Source organism: Akebia trifoliata, chromosome 5 (assembly GCF_017979445.1).
Source record: "Akebia trifoliata isolate Shusen 1 chromosome 5, ASM1797944v1, whole genome shotgun sequence".
In the NCBI taxonomy this organism is placed as follows: Eukaryota; Viridiplantae; Streptophyta; class Magnoliopsida; order Ranunculales; family Lardizabalaceae; genus Akebia; species Akebia trifoliata.
The window spans coordinates 1,487,408-1,503,600 of record NC_141379.1 but is presented as its reverse complement, the minus strand read 5'-3'; the positions used below and the strand labels follow the sequence as shown (position 1 = coordinate 1,503,600).

General features: G+C 36.2%; 3 protein-coding genes across 4 annotated transcripts; 2 read left to right on the top strand and 1 right to left on the bottom strand.

Moving 5' to 3' along the window:
• Positions 1 to 1,643: 1,643 nt before the first annotated feature.
• On the top strand, positions 1,644 to 2,156 carry LOC147400852 (protein indeterminate-domain 14-like). The gene has a single exon (XM_086441657.1). The coding sequence runs from the start codon at positions 1,644 to 1,646 to the stop codon at positions 2,154 to 2,156; it is 513 nt and encodes a 170-aa protein (XP_086297783.1).
• Positions 2,157 to 2,357: 201 nt separating this feature from the next.
• Positions 2,358 to 8,878, bottom strand: LOC147400851 (oxidoreductase, 2OG-Fe(II) oxygenase family protein). Its single transcript, XM_086441891.1, has 7 exons — positions 8,719 to 8,878; positions 8,479 to 8,630; positions 7,845 to 8,203; positions 7,536 to 7,674; positions 7,127 to 7,193; positions 6,924 to 7,045; positions 2,358 to 2,628 (listed from the first exon to the last, which is right to left on the bottom strand). The coding sequence occupies exons 1-7, from the start codon at positions 8,832 to 8,834 to the stop codon at positions 2,489 to 2,491; spliced, it is 1,095 nt and encodes a 364-aa protein (XP_086298017.1). The 5' UTR covers positions 8,835 to 8,878; the 3' UTR covers positions 2,358 to 2,488.
• Positions 8,879 to 10,374: 1,496 nt separating this feature from the next.
• Positions 10,375 to 15,477, top strand: LOC147400850 (phosphoribosylformylglycinamidine synthase). Of its 2 annotated transcripts, none has more exons than XM_086441890.1 (5): positions 10,375 to 10,695; positions 11,458 to 11,558; positions 12,792 to 12,905; positions 14,479 to 14,562; positions 15,279 to 15,477. In XM_086441890.1, the coding sequence occupies exons 1-5, from the start codon at positions 10,422 to 10,424 to the stop codon at positions 15,333 to 15,335; spliced, it is 630 nt and encodes a 209-aa protein (XP_086298016.1). In that variant the 5' UTR covers positions 10,375 to 10,421; the 3' UTR covers positions 15,336 to 15,477. The 2 variants fall into 2 exon arrangements, with proteins under 2 accessions (XP_086298016.1, XP_086298015.1); XM_086441889.1 differs by having other exon boundaries at positions 10,376 to 10,695; positions 11,455 to 11,558.
• The last annotated feature ends 716 nt before the right edge of the window (positions 15,478 to 16,193 follow it).

Sequence of the window (16,193 nt, the reverse complement as noted above, 5' to 3'; positions counted from 1 at the left end):
CCAAAATAATAATACATCTACAATTGCTTCATGAACATGGGTACATTCTTATCAATCAAGATCATAAAAATATGATGGTCCCACCATTTTAAGAGGTTGATATGGTCTAGGTGAAGAGAATTGTACTAAATCTTAAATCATCAAATCATATAAACCTTGTCGGCACCTTATATTAATATGAAAGCTACAACAACTGTAGAAAAATTAGGTTTTTCTTTTCAGATTATATGTTTAGGGTCACATACAGACGGTCTAGATGATAAGTATGACTTAGACACTTATCCTCGGCACTTGCGCGTTTCTGCCCAAAGTTTGGCTAATTGGAAGGCTATTTTTTATGCGTACCGAGGAGGGCCGACAACCATAGGCCTACCATAAAGCACATTCCTTTCGAAAAGTTCATACCAAGCGCACGTGCGAACGTAATTATTATCCATCCACTTTCTCTCCTCGTCCTCATCTAATTTAAAAGAGGAAAATTGCTCAACTTTTATTTTTATATAAAATTAATTCAAGAAACGAGGTTTGGGTATGAACTTCTCTAAAGAAGACGTACTTTTCGTAAATCATATTTTATTGAATAATGATTTTGGAACGCCCCCCTTCACATACTTTCCCCCATCACATAATCATAGATTATTTGCCTCGAGATATGCAAGAGTATTCCGAGGCAAATGATATATGATTCATTGATGAGGGTGTAGGGTGGCATCAGATTATCACGATTTTATTTTATTTTTAATCATGTCCCCCCCTTAAAAGTTGTAGCTTGTAAAACCTTTACCATAATCTTAATTTCATCTGAAATATTTGAGATAGACTAAATGAATCTAACTCCTCTAATTAATTAGAGTATTTTACCCTGATTTCATAATTTACCAATCCTTTTTTATCCAAATTCGAGCTCTATATTCACAAGATTTCTCTTTGCAATGGGACTAATTCTTACGGTCACACACTTTGTGCCTTCAAAAGTATTTTAATATGCAACAGAGTAAGTTAGAAAATCATCTAATTTCGAACACAAAACCAAAAAGAGAGAGGATCACAAAAATCAAAGTGAGCAAACCCTTATCACTAATTTTATGGCTGAGCCAAGTCTCGAGGGCTGGGGACTAGTCTTTTACATTGGCATAATCTAAATTTAGAGTTCTGAAATAAAGATTTAAAAAAGAAGAGAAAATTTGAAATTAAAAAAAGAACAAGGGTGTTAAAGGATTTTAGTGAAATTATTCAAGTAAACACAATCCTTAGCAATCCCATCCTAGGAATTATTTAAAAAAAATTGCGTGCTTTCTGCAGTTCTTTTTTTCCCAAAAAAGAAGACCCTCCAACTGGAAAGAGCAAAAAAGTTATTCATCACTAGATTCCTTGTGTACATAACTCACTCACTTAAGTTATATTAAGCACGCAATATTTTGACCATAATACCCCTCACAATCAATCAAAATACTGAAAATTGTAACTTTTGTTTAACACCAAGAGCCTTTTGGTCTGTAAAAAAAAAAGAGAAAGAGTTTCATGGGTGTTTTCGTACTTTACGATCAGGTCGACTTGTATAAATAGAGACACCAGTTTTGCCAATCCAGAATCTGCCATCACCTTACAAGGTTCCTTTCTCTCTTATAATCAATCACTCTCCAATGGAAGGAGAAGAAGAAAATCAGAGAGAATTGCAACTACTCCCTAGCCCCTCCTCTTCAACACATCTTTCTGCCTGGAAATCAAGTTCTTCTGGGAGTTCCAGATCAACAAAAGCCAATCCTTTCCATGGGTCGTCCTCCTCACTTGACCTACAATTGTCAATTAGCCTCCAACCACTTCGGCCTCCATCGAATTGTGTCATTGCAAGGCCCCTTTGTAGGTATGAGGACAAGAAGATTGACTTGAGCTGCATTGAGGCTTTGAAATGGCAGGCTGCGGAGCAAATTCGATTAGCCTCCATTGAGAAGGCTTATGCAGAGAGAGTAAGAGAAATGACGAGGCGGGAGATGGAGTTGGCGAAATCAGAATTTGCTATAGCAAGGGAAATGTGGGAGAGGGCACGGATAGAAATGGAGAACGTTGAGAGGCTGAAAGAGCGAGCAACACGTCAGATAGATTCTACATGCATGGAGATCACTTGCCAGACTTGCAGGCAACGATTTCGGTCCTAGTTTTCACTACTGTTCTATTAGACGCATCCCGAGATGCCATCTGAGCCCGAACTAGTTTGCCAACAAAACCCCAAAACCAAATGAAATCAAACTATCAAAGAGCCAACTCTAACCAATTCTGAAGATGAGCAATGAAATCCGACATCCATTTAAAAGGTAAAAGAAAAACGAAGGACACAATAAAATAGCAAGAGAAGTTCATAAATCTGTTTCAAATTGCTATCTTCAATGATGAATGATAAAGTAAATGAGTTATTTTTATCCCTCGATCAAGGGGAACAAGTTGTGTAGTTGAGTACAAGATTCAAAATTTGGATAAGAAATAATTACACTTAGAACACTTGTCTTATATTGATGTTGATTCTTGAAGTTCTGATGTATTCCATGAAACAAAGATCATCTTGGTGCGAAAAATTCAAAGCAAGAGGGGTAATTTCAGCATTCTCTTTGTCTGTGAAGATCCGTGGTACCCCTGCAGCAAAACCAAGGAGGCAGTTGGAAAGATGTTTGCAAGAAGACAACAACCAAATTAAACTTACTTCAATCAGCAATTGGGAAGCATTAGCGGTTCTTACAGGAAATGCAGATTGATACATTTCTTAATTTTAATGTTACCGGGTTGATAATTGGTATCAACCCATATTAAAAAGATTTTATCTTAATTTGGAACATAGTGGAATTCTGTCTCACTGTCTCCTTGCAGCCTTCTCCATTTTCTATACATTTATCTTTTCTGATAATAAATGAAACATTTATATATAAAACTTAAAGGATACTTATGGTCTCCTAAGAGGCTGAGAGTCCAGTATGATGTGCTGCTAAAGTTGAAACAATTGCATGCATCGACTAAGTCAGTAAACCTTTTTACTTCGTAATACTGTTTGAAGTCAGGATTTGGGACTTAATGAGTTAAGCTGACCCAATCAGATTCTGATTCAGCACATGGTTGCGGATAAAACAAGCAAATGAGCCAGAACAGAAACAACCAAGTCATCAACACTAAAACAAGATAGCTGAACCCAATTAATTTTAGAGTCCCCCTAGCCTTACTAAGTTAGTAAGGATTTCACCCTTACTAGGGGTCCTTGGGCTCACCTCTTGGCATCCAGAAACATGATCCGATGCTTCAGGGTTGTAGAGGACGAAATTCTATGAATTTTGAAGAAAAAAAATTAAAAAAAAGAAGTTATTTTTCAACGTTGAATTTCATTTTAACTTTGGGAGTTATGTGGAAGTTCGATAGCCGTCCATTTTCAAAACATTCGATCTAGTTCAAAAGAAATTGTTTTTTGTATATATATATATATATATATGGGTCGGGTTCCTGCAGCACACATTGCGACACACATATAGACAATGTGTTTGTCTTATATGGGCAAAAATGTTTGGAATGGGCTGATTTTTTGTGAGGATGATCTCTGTGATGAGGGGATCATCCTGGCAAAAAATCATCCCATTCCAAAACTTGTAACCCCATCAAAATTGATTTACAAAAATTGGACGGTCTATAATTTTTCAACAAAAATTGGACGTTCTAGAAGTTTCATAATGAGCTGATTTTTGGCAAGGATGATCTCCTCACCACAGAGATCATCCTCACAAAAAATCAGCCCATTCCAAACATTTTTGCCCATATAAGACAAAACACGTTGTCTATATGTGTGTTGAAATGGTTGTCGTTTGAACCTGACCCTATATATATATATTGGATTTGCATTTTTTGATGAAACTTAAAGGGCCCTGGTGTTGGATTTCTGATGTGGTAATCCATTTGAGCAAAACGATCCTTAATAAGGCTCAAAATCTTACTATGTTATTAAGGAAAGGGTTTCACTTAATTTTAACCTCTTGCTTTTGCTACTTAAAGACAGCACACACTCTACGTGTCTTGTATTCTGACATAAAAGAATCCTTTCTTTTTAGGATAACCATTAGTCATAGCAGTGAACAGTGAATCTTTCTACATAGAGAGATGAAGGTTAGCATGATTTGTTAGCAACCTCCCAATACATTATTCAGACATACAATCCATCGAGTATAGTTCCAGTGGTGAACTAGTTAGATTCTTGATAAGATCCAAACATTATCCTCAGGGGGTCAGAGTTTCAAAAGGGGGTCCACCCAAAAAAGTATGTTGTGTACAATAAGGTAAGAATATAAAGACAAGAACTATTTACAGATGTGCAAAGAAGGGAGATAACCTTGACCACACAAATTACTTGGCCAATAAATCACTTTAAACCCATGGGGGTATGGTATTTGTAGCTTTTATCAATTTCTCAATAACAATTATTTGCATCAGGAATCGACTTTAAACCCCTAAGTGTTTGTTCTAACTATACATGAAGTAACTACTCATATTCAAGAGCTATACAATTGTTTTGCATCAGGAATTGACTTTAACCATGAGTATTTCTTTCTTCTAGTAATATATGAAGTAACTACTCATTCAATAGCTAAGTTGGTGAGGCGTATGGAGAATTGATCCCACGGCCTAAAACATGTTGAACCCACCTTCACCGTTGACCACTAACCCCCCTTGCTTTCCTAGCAAAAATAGAAACTACTTATACTCAAGAGCAGATCCCTTCATTTTTTATTTTGAGAAATTCTATTGCCCCAACAACTTTTACTTACAACACACCAATCCTTCTGAAAGTAAGCAGCTGTTTACATATAGGTGTGTTAAAAAACAGCTCTCTTTTTCCCTTCTTTTTTTCGTGTGCATGTGTTGGGGGGGAGGGGGAGCAATGACATTGTAAGGGAGTAAAAAAAAAATTAGAATTTTGGAACTTTAGTCAAAGTAGAACCAATGTATAGTATGTGGAATGAAACTTAAAATAGTAAAACTCAAAGAGAGGGCCAATACAAACTGATGGCTAGGAAATATCTTAAAACAACAATTTTTGTTACTCGTTTCTATTATCGACAGGGAGGTAAACATTGAGGGTGATGTTAATCTATTAATCTATAGACTCTATACTCTATAGAATTAGAACTGGATGGCTAAAGTAGAGGTGTACTTCTGGAGTGCTATGTGACTGATGCATCCAATCAAATTCAAAGGAAAATGTTATAAGATGGTAATCAGACCGAATATATTTTATGGAGCTAAATATAGAGCAATTGAAAAAAAAAAAAATTCCTAGATAGAGTGTCACAAAGATGAGGATGATATAGTATGTGAAATGAAACTTCAATGGTAAAACTCAAAGAGAGGGCCAATACAAACTAATGGCTAGGAAATATCTTAAAACAACAATTTTTGTTACTTGTTACTATTATCGATAGGGAGGTAAACATTGAGGGTGATGTTAATCTATTAATCTATAGACTCTATACTCAATAGAATTAGAACTGGATGGCTAAAGTAGAAGTGTCCTTATGGAGTGCTATGTGACTGATGCATCCAATCAAATTAAAAGGAAAATGTTATAAGATGGTAATAAGACCGAATATATTTTATGGAGCTGAATATAGAGCAATTGACAAAAAAAAAAAAAAAAAAAATTCCTAGATTGAGTGTCACAAAGATGAGGATGCAAAGACAGATGAGTGGAAAGACTAAGACATAACTTAGAAACGAATGCATAGGTGAAAATGTAGTAGCCCAATAGGTAATAAATCAAGGGAAGGTCAATTGAGATGGTGTGGTCTTGTGCAAGTTAGAAGGAACATGCAAGATGTAGGTTCTAAAAAAGTAAGAAGACGACGAAAAGGGATATGGATTTGCATAGCTTTAGAAAAAATCGAATGGAGAACAAAGAATCATTCAACCTCCAAGATTTTTTGGGATAAGGCTTTGATGATGATGTTGGTCTAAATTCTTTGAAAGACGACCACTAAATAGGATAATTTCTAATTGATCCTAAATTTAATAAGGATTTTGTTTCCAGTCTTTAAACATGTACCCACATTAGAGAAAAATCAATTTATGAATGGCATCTAGCCAATGTTTTTGTTAAACCTACAATGGTAGCTGTACAACATTTTTTGAATCACTTCGTATATCACTTTCTATTTATTTTTGTTCGGTGGGTGGGGTTTAGAGAATTTTCCTTCATCCAATGTACTACCCGCCCCCTCTTCACTCACACACCATGGTCCTTGAAAGGCCTATAACCTCCATTGTCGGTTGTCAACCCTGCCCATCCAAGGACACCAACCAGTCCAACAAGTATATGCAATGCCATCAAGGAAGATAATCAAATCCTAACCAATCTCTCCCCTCTAGGGAGATATACTTTCATTATCTCACGCTTAAATTAATTGTTCTACAATAGCTAGTTTGAATGGACACTTCTAAAAGAGTGAAGTAGCTATGCCAAATCAAGTTAGATTCCAACGCTCCTCAGATTCTAGAGGATATCTTTTCATATATAACACACTTGAATAAATAGTTCTACAATAGACTATGTTGCATGCCTTCTTCTAAAATGGTGAAGTAGACATGTCAAAAATGTCGGATTCCAAAACTTCAAAGGCTCTAAGAGGATAGAACACCAACTACAGTCTACCTAATGGATACCTCAAAATTTCAGAGAAGGTAAAATTTGATGGGATAGAATAAAAACTCACAAGAGGCGATATCTGTCAAGTTTACATAATTACATACTTAGAGATAATCAAAACAAACTACAAAAGAAGTTAGATAAAAAGGTGCCATCTCAATAAGGTTATAAAATCTGTGAGTGGTAATACCACAGAACTGGTATTGAAACCACCTTCACACTGAAACCTATTGAAAAGGGGTGTGGGGGTACTGACCATGGAAGCATTCCCTTGCTTGTCCAGCCATAAGTACAATATCACCACTCCGAAGGAACATTGCTATTGGCAAATCCTCTCTAGACCTTCCTCCTAGTAGAAAAATACCTTTGCAGCCCAAACTGCAGGGAAATAGAAAGCAATCAGTGAGAACATCCCAAATGGAAATTTAAACATTCAAAAACCTCTTATATAATAAATACCTGATGCTTACTATAGGTTTATTCCAATCTGCTTCCATGTCATCAAGGTGACCTCCAAGTGTATCACCTATTGTAAGAGAACAATGCAAATCAATTTTGTGTAATTGCAACTCATAAAGGACAACATTTTTCTACCTCGTCCTCTACAAAAAACTAAAAGAGTCTTATATCTTAATTCAACTAGGACTGATCCAGCAATTGTGACCTTGAACCAAACCTGAACCATACATGATCGGTTTAGAATGGAGCAACCCAACCAAACCAATGGGTCAGGGTCAGAGACCACAACATCAACTCAGACAAATCTGATAGGTTCGGCGGGTTTCACACACCTAGCCGGATTTTGTCAACTTCAACATGGCACATTATATCTATTACAATACCAAGTTTCAAACCATTCAACTAATACCTGAACCAAAGTAATTTACTATGGCAGCTTCTGGCCGGAATTCTTCCTCTGTGGGCATGGCAGGTGCCGCGATTCTTTTGGCAAGCTGACAAAGAGTTTCTGGAATCTTGTTATGTGGAAGAGAAACATCATAGTTGCGCTGCACTATGAATGGACATTAGTATGTAGAACACCTTAACCAATCTCAATTTTGAAACAATATAGGGGTTCAATTGGCTAGTGAGCTGTATCACACCCACCAATAAGTAAATTTCTGAATTATGAATTTAATAGTAGAAAAATAACAAAAAGCATGAAATTTGTAATGACCTTGGACCAGTCAAATTGAAGTCCAAGAGTACTCCACCGCAGTTTCCGCAATAGAGCAGAAGCCACAATTGATTTGCGTGAGCCCCCTTTTGGTTCTATGCAGGGTTCCTCAGAAAAATTCCATCTTTGATTATTAAAATCACTGGTGTCAGACTTTTGTGTGGAATCCACATCTGCAACCGAAGTCTCTACTTCAATCAAAACTTTCTGTTTTTGTGCTGCAACGAATAAGTCGTGAATAGGGCCGTAAATTGCATTGTGATTAGTTCTGTTAGGTGGTTGTGGAAAACTTGTTAGGCTCTCCCTAATCCAATGGCATTGCTCCTCAATACTCAACACTCCTGGAATAAAGTAAAATCCTGTATTGGAGAGCAACAATAAGCTTTAAATTTAATTTCAGAACTTCAAGAGCTTTCAAACACGACTGTAAATTTACAATATTTTTTATTTTTCTAAGTTCAAATTCAAAATCTAGGATTCGTTTCCCAAGGTTTACTATTCAAATTCAAACATTATCAAATAGCTGTCCAGAAATGACAAATATGGCGTATTTGAATTCGACCATATTATAAGTTTGGTACTGTAAATTAAGCCTGGAACATGAAAAAACCTAATTCAAGGAAAAGTCAATTACCGGGATGATCTTCGAAGCAGAAAATGGGACTATTGAAGTCGGATCGAAGTGCGTAGATTCCAGGAGGGGTTTCTCCATTTTTCTCGAAGGATTCGAGGATGGATTTGAAGTCGAATACATCTGATAAATCTACAGATTTGGGCAATTTTTGCCTGGAATACAAGGACGAATGAATAGATAATAAGAACAAACTCCATGACAATTAGGGTTTTTTTAGTTTCTTGTTTAGGATTTCTTCACCTTCTAATAGAAGACTTCGTGGTGGTGGTGGTGTTCTTATAAAGCCTGTATTTCTTCTCAGCTCTTCTGAAAGCCGTCCACTCGGAGCCGTCGGGGACTTGGGCTGTTCCGTACATTTCACCGGTTTTTCTGCAACGATTTACTCCTCCTTCCTTTTAAACATTTTTCGGCACGTGGCAGTTGACACTCGCACGGATGGGCCTTTTGTAGGTTATCATTGTTAGTTAGGGCTACGGCTGTCAATGGATTGGGGGTCTATCTTAGGGTGCCAACGGGCCAGTTTGAAATTCTGGCCCGTCCATTATTAAGTTGGGCTAAATAACAGGAGGTAATGTCCAAGAATGGCTCTATCCGGCCCACACACAAATGTATATATTTTCATCTTTACAAAAATAAAATAAAAAAAATCTTGAAAAAATAGTCAACTCTTTTTAGAAAAAAAAAAAAAACCAAGAAGCAAGCACGTCCGCTTTAAAATTTTGAAGGAACACTCTTCGTTGGATTACATGTGATATTTCTAAGGAGGTATTTCAAATTTTGATGAAAATTTAAGGCTGTGAAATAAATTCAAATCGCCACATGTCTTCTAACGAGGAGGGTTCCTTCAAAATTTTGAAGTGGTCTGCCCGTTTCAAAGTCGGACTCATACCAATAATGATCCTGTCATCTACCATTGTACCAACAATGATCGGCCATAGAATCATTAGTTGGGCTAAGCCATCCGACATGTTAGATAAATAAAGGGCCAAGTTATACTACCCAACACTGGGCCATTGGAATCGATCGGATCTATACCAAAGTATCAAACCAAAAACTTATTGAATCAAGTCCACAGATATTTACACTTTGAGTCAAATATAATACAATTTGGATAAGGTCGGATGCTATTCCATATGATGAACATAATGTGTATAAACATGGAGCATCATCACCACATCCCTATCCCCAATAATATAACGAGATTGCCACTACCTTATTTACAAATTGTGTCATTTATTGCCACTACCTTGTTAAAAATAAATATTATTTATTTTTAACATTTTTTATTGAAATATTTATCAAGTATTTTTATTTATTAATATTATTTATTTCTAACATTGTTTATTTAAATATATTAGATAAAAAATGTATCTTTTTTATTTATAAAGATGAGATGTTTTAAATGGGTATGTAACATTTTTGCAAATAAAAGTGACTTTTGATGCTCTTAATGTCTCAAAGAAGATAAAGAGATTAAGTCGTGATAATCTGAATACTCCATGTGACATACTCAATCGACTACCTGATGTAACAAGTTTGAAAATAATAGATAATTCCTCAAGATACACGATTCCTCTAAGATACATTTTTTTTATGAAGAAATACATCCATGTATCTCAAGGATGCAGATCTATGATTCCCAAACTTGTCACGTCAGGGTAATCGATTGAGTTTGCCATGTGGGGTAGTCAGATTATCACGATTAAAAGAGATTTTCTGAGTGAAGAGTCAAGGGAGGGATTTTAACTAGAGCTTATAGAAAAGGGCATTTAGGTAATTTAAGCTAGTCTCTAGGGGCATGTCATTAGTTTCAAAACACAGGGGGTATATCTAATATTGATCAAACTGTGGAGGGGTAATTCTAAATCACCTTAATATATAGTACATGAATCATAGAAGTTGGAAGTTAGAACTGAAAACAGACCACAAAAAAAGAATCAGCGATGGCTTGCAGTTGCAGGACTGTGCTGCGCTCCGTTATGTTAACGGAGCCATGGCGCCCATTTTATCCCAATCGAACCTCGTTCGTCTCTTCTTCCTCAATTAGGTTTACTTCGACGCCCACCTTGGGATGCGGGGTTAGGGTTAGGGTTCAAGATTTTCATAGACGAGTTGGAGGAGCTCCTTTGAGTTGCTCTAATGGCGAAACCCCTTCTTCTTCCTCCTCTCATGATGATCAAGATCCCCCTCAAGAAGCTGTTCTCAAGGCCATTTCAGGTAAGATATATTTATTTTATTTGTATTTTTTATATATTTTTTTTCCATGAATTTGTTTGATAGATTATGAAGCAATGATGGGTTTCTAGTTTTCATCCTTATTTATTTATTTTAATTTCTTTTGCGTGATAGTTTTATTTTATATTGGATGCGTTTGGAAACTTGTGTTGAGGTGCATACAGTCGTAATAAGGAACACGAATTAACTAGAAGAAAAAGAAAACGAAAATAAAAGCTAAAGCTAAATGGAGTTGGCGAATGGTGGATAGCTTTCGCCTCCCATTTTGGAATTTAATATAGAAAAATCTTTTGTTTGTCAAAGGAAGAGAAAAGGTTCAATATTTCCTATTAATTCAGTGTTAGGTAGAGCTGCAGCACTTGAGTTTCTACATGTATGGAGTCTCACCATTCAGAGGGTCTGATGCATAGTAACCAAGTTCTGAAGGGGTTTAGGGTTTAGGAGTTCAGTTCAGTTAGCTTGGATAACTTTGGGAAATTTTGGGTCTGGAATTTTTTGGATATTAGTTGAGGATTTTCTGTTCTAATGGGATTCGTAGAGTTGTTTGGGTGTATTGTTGTTTGTTTGGCTTTTTTGTATTTGCTTTCTTTTGTTTCCCTATTTGGGGGCTGTCTTAGCCTCCTTCCTTTGTATTTTTCTTTCATTATTAAAATTTTTACACTTATCAAAAAAAATAAAATAATAATAATAATAATAAGTTCATCATGTTTAGCCTATACTTACTGTTGATATTGGATCCAGAAGTGTCAAAAACAGAAGGAAGAATTGGGCAAACCACAAATGTTGTTATAGGAGGTACAGTGACGGATGATTCTACCAATGAATGGCTTGCTCTGGATCAGAAGGTAAGGTTTTAGATTATTTCTGTATTTTTTTTATATATTTCATTGTCTATCATTTGTTGGTTTGTCCATACGGGCATTTAGGTCTCTTTCTTCTGTCCCTGTTTACCATCATTGTATGATTACATTAAGTACCTATGTAGCCCCATAAACTTTTTTTTTAATAGAGATTAAATAAAGATGAGAATTTTGAGTTCTCTTAGGTCTCTATGATCAACGACAATTCTGGGCTAAACTGCTGGTGAGTAAGTAGGAAAAGATCTGGTTTCTTCTGTTCCATCACTCTGGGAGTGACAAAATTTGACCCAATAAGCCCGATTACTTGTCTGCAAAAAATGATTGATCTATTTTTCTCAAGAATGAACAGCCAATGCCGGTGCATCCTCGGTTATTCAGTTAACTCATGCAACTGGTATTTATAAATAATACAACAAAATGAACCTTATCTATGTGACACCAAGTGTGACCATTAGCAGGGTTGAGGACTACTTTATTTCTCCTTTTCTATACACAAAACATATTTTTCATTGGGGAATAGTTCATGTGTTCAGTTGAGCAGATATAAGAAAGCCATTGCAATGTGAAACAAAATGAATTCCAATATGAGCTATTGTTGCATATAGGCATTTCTATTTGTCATCAAAAGTTTCAGATCCTTCATTAATTGAGTCTTTCTTATATTTCTATAAGAATTAAGAACCATTTAGATAGGATATACTGTGTACAACTCCATAAGGAGCGCCTCCATTTTGGTTCGGGCTTGCGTGCACTGATGACCATAAATGGGTAATCGTGTTCCAAGAGGAATAGATTAAATTTTTTTTTTCCTTTGTTAATTATAAGGCGTCCTTAGAATTAAATTAAAGTAATTTCTTTTGTGGCCTAGTATATTTATAAATTATAGTAATGACTTCCCAAAGGAATTTACCATGTAAATGATGAGTGGCCCCAAAGGTTGACGTCCATCACAATCAGTGATTAGAATCTTAGTTCACTTCATGGTTTAGTAATGGTAAATCCCAAATGGTGGTATTGTAATGGTTTTTTTACATCTTAGTAAGTGTAAAACCCAAATGGTGGTATTGTAATGGTTTTTTACCCTCTTTGTTCCACTATACACACCAGTAGTTGCATCATCATATGTATCTTTTTAATAGATTTGTAGGTTCAACTTAGGCACTTCAATGAGTGTCAGGAATGTCTTGAGCTTTTGTATTTGTCTTACTGATTTAACAGGTAAACTCATATCCTACGGTTCGAGGATTTACTGCAATTGGAACTGGAGGCGACGATTTTGTGCAAGCTATGGTTGTTGCTGTAGAGTCAGTACTTCAACAGCCAATCCCGGAGGTAGATATCTTTTTTTGTTGTTGCTTAACAATTCTTTCATGAAGCTGGCTTTATACCACTATTAGTTGATTACTTTTTTTTCTGCTTCGGGAATAAGTGGAACAAGTGTTCAACTTTTTTCATAAATATCCATTTTGAATGAATTAGGGCAACATTTCATATTGTGGCATTTGTTCTCTCCACGATGTTAATGCAGGAGCGACAAATATATATTAGTATTTGTAATAACAACGATGGCAATTATTAATTGATGAAAACAACTCACTGGAATTTTGTAGGGTTTAGAGAGTGAACATTTTTCATATGGCAAAAGTTTCGAGTATTGACTATTGAATAATTGCAATAGCGTACACATATTCCATGACCTAACAAACAATATCAAATACGACCTGATAAAACTGTAAACATGCTAGATAAGCCAGGACTCTATATCATCGGTGCTACTTAAATGTCATTCACATAGATTTTTTTTTTTATTTAAAAAAAAGCAGGTGCAAGCTGCCTCATGGAAAGATGGGCCAGAAAGAGCGCAATGCCGAAAGATTTGTGTTTGAGTACATATAGATACAGTAACTAGGGTTGTCAATGGATCGGATTGGTACTAAATTGCTGCCGCTGATAAGAAGTTGATTAGATCCTGACCTGATCCGAACCCATCGGATGCCATTTTAAGCTACTGATCCAAACAAAAAAAATCAATATTAAGGTCCATGGGTCTAACTCAACCTTACAAAATCGGTTTTTAAGGTGAGGGTTGCCATCACCTCAAATACCGCACAAATTGAGCATCCAGGACCGATGTGGGACTATTGTTCTAACACTCTCCCTCACGTGGGACTACCATGTGCAAGGCCTGGGAAACACCTCTGCACATCCAGAAACGGCGACCCAGCTCTGATACCATATGCAGAGTTAGGGAATATCGTTCTAACACCATCTCTCACGTGGGACACCACGTGCAGAGCCAGGGAAACACTTCCACACACCAGAAATAAATGGGCCTAGCTCTGATACCATATTAAGGTCCATGGGCTTAACTCAACCTTACAAAACTGGCTTGTAAGGTGAGGGTTGCCATCACCTCAAATACAGCACAAATTGAGCACCCAGGACCGATGTGGGACTATTGTTCTAACTGTAAATATACGTCATTTATATATATTTTCAAACACATTATTAGATCTGGTCCCTATCGGAACAGGATATGCTTGAGCCAAAAACCTTTCCGATAAGTTACGAAATCTGATTCTTATCAGATCATGTCCTTATTGGAATCCAAATCCTTGTTCTGGACCTGTAGTTGTCGGATTGGAATGGATTTGATTGCGGGTCTGTTATGATCCATTGACAGCCCTAATGTTAGCACACAAGACTCATCTGTGAAATCGAATATTACGTGGCAATGGTTTTATCTATGTAGTAATGCAGATGCCTCTTGGGGAATAATCCCACTTGATCGGCCATATCATATGAGATGAAACTATACTTTATTTTTAATTTGTCTGCCGCAGTTGGACTCTTATTGATTACTTGAACCTGTTAACTTACAGTAAGCTTTGATATCCTAAAATAGGGTCATGTGAAGCAGAAGCTATCTTCAAGGGGCAAGTATGTATCTGTAAACATTGGGCCTGTTCAAGTGGTCTCTAGTGAACAGGTTGGTCTCTCTCTCTCTGTCTATGCTTCCTGTTCTTTCTAGCATTATATGTAATCTTGCTTGTGGGGCTCAAAGGATAACATGTTGGGTGATGAAAGCTCACGGAAATAATGATCAATGTGGTGATCATTGTCACAAAACTCCGTCCATTCTAAAATTACTAAATATATAATTATTACTTAAATAATGGTTTAAATTAGCAATCCATATTTTTAAATTAAGTTAGCTTTTCACATGGCTAAGAATGTCCAAATGGATTGCACTTTTGCGAGGATGGTCTCCGAGAGATGGAAAATTCATCAACTAACAAAAAAAAAATGGAAAATTCAATGAATCCAACATGATATCTGTATGGGCCCCCACAAGTGAGAATACGAAAAAGGGATTACGTGTTGACTGATTTTGTGCGTGTGCGCGCCTGTGGTTCAATCAGAAGGAGGTAATGAATCATCCATTCAAGCTATGTTCACTATCCATCCTGTATCCTCTGTCATGGAATCATATAAGAGTATTTCACTGAAGGCAATTCTATGAATCTCTTCCTTTCCCTGCATGGAATGATCCAATAATTTAAAACTTACACTATCTTGATCCGGGCGTTTTTGGATCCACAGTGCGCGCACATTTTGACTAAAATAAACTTCATTTTACATCTCGACTAACAAACTCAAAAATATCTAGTACCTATTATGACACAATTGAATTGTGCTTTACAGGTCCAAGCCGTATACAATGCAATGAGGAGAGATGTCAGGATGAAATATTTTTTGTAGAATAAATTAGTTTATTTGTACAGAATGCAATGTTCTGAGGGTAGCTTTTTTTTTTTCTTTCTTTGTTATAGGTTGATTCAGGTTTCTTTATCTTTTATTACTCAGTTAGGCAAAAGAAATCAGTGGTTGGAATCAATATGATTGATGATGTGGGCTTGATTTGTTAATCACAATTTTCAGCAAAAATGAACCAATTTCATTATAAAGGAGGTGATCAATGCTAGGAAACAATTCATTAAACAAATCCAACAAGACAAGAAAATACACTTTTTAAGTATGAGGATTGCTCTTGAATTGGATATTAACTTGAATTAGAGTAATTTACCCAAGTTATCTTTCTGCTTTCTGCATGTATGTTGGAAGACTATATTGGTGTGAAATATGTTTGATTTTTCATCTAATTAATAGATCTACACAAAGTGAGGTCGTAAATATTTGGTCGATCACGTTGAAAAGAATCCCATATGGTCTTTCGGGAGTGGATACCAAATCTTTGAGATAAGGTTTTGTTGTTGGGGGTGGTGTTGTAGTAGTAGGAGTTGAGGCCTTGGAGATGAAAATTTTCTTCCTCTTTTGGTGGGTACAACTGCGCTCAACCTCTTACATTTGCATGGTCTTGTAATTTGTACTGATCCCTCAATGTCAGGGCTGTCTTCCAGAAAAATGGTCGTGCTTGTTGAATTCTCTTGGACAGTGCTACATCGATACTCGGCTTTTCTTCCTCTCTTTTGTTTCAATCTATAGATTTTCATTAATTTTTAAGAGATTTGTTATTGCCACACCAACTGTGTGTAGTTCTCAATGATTTATGTAGAATTGGTGTGGCGATAGTAGCTCTCATTTTTAATTAAGGCCTGC

Excerpts from the sequence above, each read along its gene's own strand:
- LOC147400850 (XM_086441889.1), top strand. The coding sequence starts at position 10,422 with ATGGCTTGCAGTTGCAGGACTGTGCTGCGCTCCGTTATGTTAACGGAG. Across the intron at positions 11,559-12,791 it reads GGCTTGCTCTGGATCAGAAG|GTAAACTCATATCCTACGGT; the intron begins GTAAGGTTTTAG and ends CTGATTTAACAG. Across the intron at positions 14,563-15,278 it reads AAGTGGTCTCTAGTGAACAG|GTCCAAGCCGTATACAATGC; the intron begins GTTGGTCTCTCT and ends TGTGCTTTACAG.
- LOC147400852 (XM_086441657.1), top strand. The coding sequence starts at position 1,644 with ATGGAAGGAGAAGAAGAAAATCAGAGAGAATTGCAACTACTCCCTAGC.
- LOC147400851 (XM_086441891.1), bottom strand. The coding sequence starts at position 8,834 with ATGTACGGAACAGCCCAAGTCCCCGACGGCTCCGAGTGGACGGCTTTC. Across the intron at positions 7,675-7,844 it reads TTCAATTTGACTGGTCCAAG|CGCAACTATGATGTTTCTCT; the intron begins GTCATTACAAAT and ends TTCATAGTGCAG. Across the intron at positions 7,046-7,126 it reads AAACCTATAGTAAGCATCAG|TTTGGGCTGCAAAGGTATTT; the intron begins GTATTTATTATA and ends ATTTCCCTGCAG.